The sequence below is a fragment of the Propithecus coquereli genome, unplaced genomic scaffold, assembly GCF_000956105.1.
Source record: "Propithecus coquereli isolate 6110/MARCELLA unplaced genomic scaffold, Pcoq_1.0 Scaffold63, whole genome shotgun sequence".
Taxonomy (NCBI): Eukaryota; Metazoa; Chordata; class Mammalia; order Primates; family Indriidae; genus Propithecus; species Propithecus coquereli.
In genome coordinates, this window is record NW_012152285.1 from 7634875 (window position 1) to 7640034 (window position 5160).

The 5160-nt window shown below is 40.0% G+C and overlaps 1 protein-coding gene across 2 annotated transcripts in view; it reads right to left on the reverse strand.

Moving 5' to 3' along the window:
• The window catches only part of IDE (insulin-degrading enzyme), a 102110-nt gene that overhangs the window by 5579 nt on the left and 91371 nt on the right, over positions 1-5160 (reverse strand). For both annotated transcript variants that reach the window (XM_012659723.1, XM_012659722.1), the window contains exons 20-22: positions 3667-3834; positions 2017-2289; positions 573-634 (exon numbers count right to left, since the gene is read on the reverse strand). In XM_012659723.1, coding sequence (XP_012515177.1) covers positions 573-634; positions 2017-2289; positions 3667-3834 — 503 coding nt within the window. The remainder of the gene's footprint in view (positions 1-572; positions 635-2016; positions 2290-3666; positions 3835-5160) is intronic.

Here is a 5160-nt window from a genome sequence, read left to right on the forward strand (position 1 = left end):
TAGTCCCAGCTACTCGGGAGGTTGAGGCAGAAGGATCGCTTGAACCCAGGAGTTTGAGGTTGCTGAAAGCTAGGCGGATGCCACGGCACTCTAGCCCGGACAACAAAGTGAGACTCTGTCTCGAAAAAAATAATAAATAAATAAAAAAGCAGGCACGCGGGGGTACTTAAATGAGTAAAGACAATTTATAGTTGTCAGAGCTTGGAAAATAATCTGATTTTTGAGCTCTTTTGTTTTCTTTGCTCTTCCTCCCCACCAAAGCTCAGCAATGTTCTTTGAGGGCAATGTGGGGAACAGAGAGAAGAAACAAAAGGGCAGCCTACAGAGGTGGATTTGGAAGCCAAGAAGGGCTGTCACAGTCCTTAGTCTCATGGGAGAGAAAAACAATAGTGGGTTCAATAAGAACTGCCCATATTTCTTCTAATAGTAATAGCTGTTTGTGTCAAAAATACTTAAATCAATAAACATACCTTCACAAATCCAGCCTGATTAGGTTCAACCCAGCAACATACAACATAGCACGTAAAATATTTCCTTATCAGTCAAAATCTAAATGTACAAATCCAACTTACCTTGTAGAATTTGATGATATCTTCCTTGGTAAGTGTCTTTAAATATCCAACTTCTATATTATCTGAAAAAGTAGTCAAACAATAATTTACTAATTTTTCCATATTAGTAGCTCAGAATACTACACTAAATGACAACATACTTTACTCCAAGACTCTTAAGTATCCATATTTTTAAGTGACTATCTACTCCTACAAGTAGGAAGGAAATAGATTTCAAGTAAGTGGATATAGTGCAATGGGTAAGAGCCTTGGCTCAGGAGATAGGCCAGCCTGGGTTCATATGCTGGCTCTCTGCTTATGAGCTATTGGGGGGTGTTGGGCTAGTCACTTCAACTTTTCTGAACCTCAGTTTCCTCATTAGGAAGTTGGAGGATAATGACTACCTTAATGGGGCTGTGGCGAGAATTAAGAAAATTATATATGATGAAGACGTGATGGTAGGCACAAGGTAAATGCTCAATAAATGCTGGACATTATTATCATTAATAGTGACTCCACCTGCCAGAAAAATTATAGGCAAGAAAACTGAGGTCCAAAAAAGGTTACTTGACCAAGATCTTCGACTTGTTGGTATCAGAATGAGAACACAACCCAGGTCCTCAGACTTCTAGTATGGCTTAGCACACTTAGTTGATAATCTCTGCTCTAAAAGAAAGGTGACAGGAAACTCATAAGACAGGAGACTTTAGGAAGCACAATGTTCCCAAATCTGAAAACAGTGACAAATCTTTGGCGATCCCTAAAGATAAATGTTTGAATTCCTGTGCTTTTAGGGAAGCATTTGTCTCCAAGAGTTCAATTTGCAAATTTTTCATTTTTTCGGTGTTATGGAAAATAGATACTTATATATATATATATATATATATATATATATATATATATATATATATATATATATATCTCTGTTCAGAATCTCAGGGGTACAATGATGAAACAAAAAAAGTGAAACTGGAAATTGTTGTTATATTAAATAACGATTCTTTTTTTCTTTTTCTTTTTTTTTTTCGAGACAGGGTCACACTCTGTCACCCGGGCTAGAGTACAGTGGCGTTATCATAGCTCACTGCAACCTCAAACTCCTGGGCTCAAGCGATCCTCCTGCCTCAGCCTCCCAAGTAGCTGGGACTACAGGCACACGACACCACACCTGCCTTACTTTCCTATTTTTTGCAGAGACAGGGCTTCGCTTATGCTCAGGCTGGTCTTGAACTCCTGAGCTCAAGCGATCCTCCCGCCTTGGCCCTCCCAAAGTGCTAGGATTACAGGCGTGAGCCACCATGCCTTATAATGGTTCTTTAGAAGTGCCAACCACCCCTACCTCCTACCCCCAAAATCAGTAATGGAACATCACCTACAAAATGAATACCATTTTGTAGAATGGCTTTAATGTTCTCAAATGTTACACTCAAATGCCATTAATGTTGGGGCCCTAATTTTACCTTACCTCTGTCAAAATTGTATTGCTGGGAGATGATTTCACCCCAATATTTAGCACACTCAGCAGACAGTTTCTTTGGTTTGTCTAGTCGACGAATTGCTAATGCTTGAATGTGTTTTTGGAAGGCTTCTTCTGTCATGTCCTCTATGGACTTTTCCATGGTAATTAAGAAAGCTTCTACTCTGCTTTCCAGGTAGTGAGGTGGCTTTTCTGACTGGATGATGAATCGCAAGCCCTGTATGCCATTGGCTCGACGTGGCCCGCTGAAGACAATATAGCCTGAAACACAAACACCAGCCAGTTAGGATTTTGGCATTCGAGACTTGGGTCACTTTTAATCCTTCCAAAACTGTCCTGTCGAGCAAATAAAATCTACTTTAAGCTTTAGATTATTCACTGCTGAAGAAATATGAGCAGTTAAGATAATCCCAGCTCCTAAGGACAGAGCAGAGGAGCTCTCTGAAGAATAGTTACAAAGTTGGAGATGACTTTTTCTTCTTAGGAAAAAACCCCCTATTCATCATTCAAACTCACAGTCTGTAACTCCTCACTCTCTACTACTTAATACCCTTCAATCTATGCTAATGTTGCTCACATTCCCATAGAACACTAGCCTCATTTTCATCCCCTAACCACTGTTCCGGCTGTTTCCTTTAACATCCATGTTCCTTATATGAACTTGGATATCCTATTTCTTATCAGATAATCCATTCCTGGATTATCTAGTCAGACTGCAACTTTCCAGAGATCAAGCTAACTAAAGGTCACATATTTCCATTGTCATCTCATGAGCCCATGCACTACCTCCCTTCAACACCTTTTCTAAGCCAAGCTCTTGGCATGCCTCCTTCAGCTGCTCTGCCCTGATCCACCACCTCTGACAGCTGTGATACCTCTGGTCCTACTTCTGAGAAAGTCACTATGTTTAATACAGTCTTTAATAAATTGAACACTCTTAATAATAACACCTACCACACTGTACTATAATTATTCCTTTACAGGTTTGCCATCCTGATTTAACTGTGAGCTCCTTAAAAGGACATCCATTTTCAATGCCCAGCACCTAGCATGGTGGTTATTTAAAAAATGATAGGTACTTGGAGAGACTCACTCAAATCCTTTTTTGTTGATTCTTCCCTGTCTGGGGTTTCTTTGAACTTCTTTCCTCATTGATCAAACCTGCCAGGATCTCCAAGACTTTTAACAGTGCCAAAAACTCTGCAAATACTTAACAGAGTACTTTCTGCATATCCCAGGCTTGGGACATAAAGATGAATACAAGATAATTCTTGCCCTCAGGGAAGTCAATGTCTGGTGAATCTAAGCTCCTCTGGATGGCCTGCTTCCCACCTTGCTACCCATGAGCCTGCCCTTAGCATCCTCTCCCCACTACCTAAAGTGTCCTCTTTATTGATGATATATATATAATATAAATACCATGGCATCTCATTAAGAACTGCATTAATGTCCATAAGATAGTGATTGCTTATCTCTTAGAAGTGGATTCTCTATAAACAAGGTTTTCACAAGTCTCTCTGAATAGAGCATGCCTGGTACACAGTGCCAGGTGCTTCTACCTATGGAAAATGTTCTCTAAGAACAATGGTCATTCATCAAGGTCTATGGTATCCCACTATTCCCCCACTTCCCTCTCACCCAACTGCTCCTTGGTGCGTAGGGTGTTGAAGCAAGGCTCAGAGATAATCTGACAGAAGAGTTCCAGAAACATATTCTCTGAGGTGCTCTGCATGTCTGTTTGGTAGTATATTTCGATGCCACAGTTATTGTGAACTTCATTCCTCCGCTGATAAACAAACCATCCTCCTAGGAAGTTTCAAAAAGAAAGCAATAAGTTCAAAAACTTATTTGGGATTTAATAAAGTCAATGCTATCTTTGCTCACTCTTATAGATAATAATTTAGACAATCAGCAGTAAAGGAAGGCAGAGAAGCCTAGAGTTGTATTTCATCTATTTCACTTTTCTGACCAGGTTCAAGTTTGACCAGCAGTCAAACTTTCTGATCATAAACTGGAAGTACTAAGTCCCCGGTTTTAACAAGAGGGAAGAAAACACTGGCTGTAAGTCTTCCTGCCCTGTCCCATATACTTCCAGCCTTTTCATACATATTCCATATGTCTCCTTCGCAATGCCTGAAACTTTTCTTTGTAAACTGTAATGCCTTCCCGTGGAGAGTTAAGTGAGGAAAGTATTCACATCTGATCAGTTGGCTAAATCAGAATGATTTCCTAACACCTGTCATTTTGAGAATGAGATGGGAACTGAGCTGTTTTTGAGCATGGGGAAACTTGGGAGGGCACTCAGGAGGCAAAAAAGATAAGGTCCTAGGAAAGGAGAGAGAAAGAAGGAAGTGGAGTGAAGAGAGGTATGAAAGATAAATTTCACTTTGAAATTTTGTTTCTAGACTGGCCTTACTTTGCCTGAAGACTAGTACTATGTCTCTTGCACAGAAGATCCCCATTCTTCTTCTCTGACCTGGTTGTAGAAACTGAGGAACAAACTAACAGAAGTTTGAAATAAACCACTACAGGTCTGTGATGACTGGTCATGTAGGAAAACAGAGCTATGCTCAAGGTATCTCTAAACATTCAACAAAAATATCCTGAGGTCATAATATGTTTGAGTTGCTTTAGGAGCTACTCAAATGAGCCAGTCACAGACCCTGGCTTTAAGGAACATACAGTCTAAGAAGACGATGGAGATGCACTTCAATCCTAATGCGAGAGTAGAAGTGCTGAGTAGTTTAAACAGGGAGGTTCAGAAAAACTGTGCTGGGAGTTCAGAAGTAGAAATGATTATTTCTAGCTGGGAGTTTTAGGAAAAGTTTAGTGGAGTAGTTGGCTTATAAAATAGGCTTGTAAAGATAAGTAGGGCATAGGTCCATGAGGAAGAAGGGGGAAGGGGGAACACCATTTCGGGAGGATAAAATAGTTGGGGAAAAAAGAAGCACAAATGGCACATGCATGGAGAATAGCCAACAATCAAGTCTGGCCAAAAAAAGCGCTTTTCTTTCTCGGTCTAGTATACTTTCTATTATACAGTTTTTTGGGGGGTGGGAGGGCAACAGCGTTACTTGCCAATCATTATATAGTTTTGAACAATATTGACAACAATGTTTAATTAATTTTTAT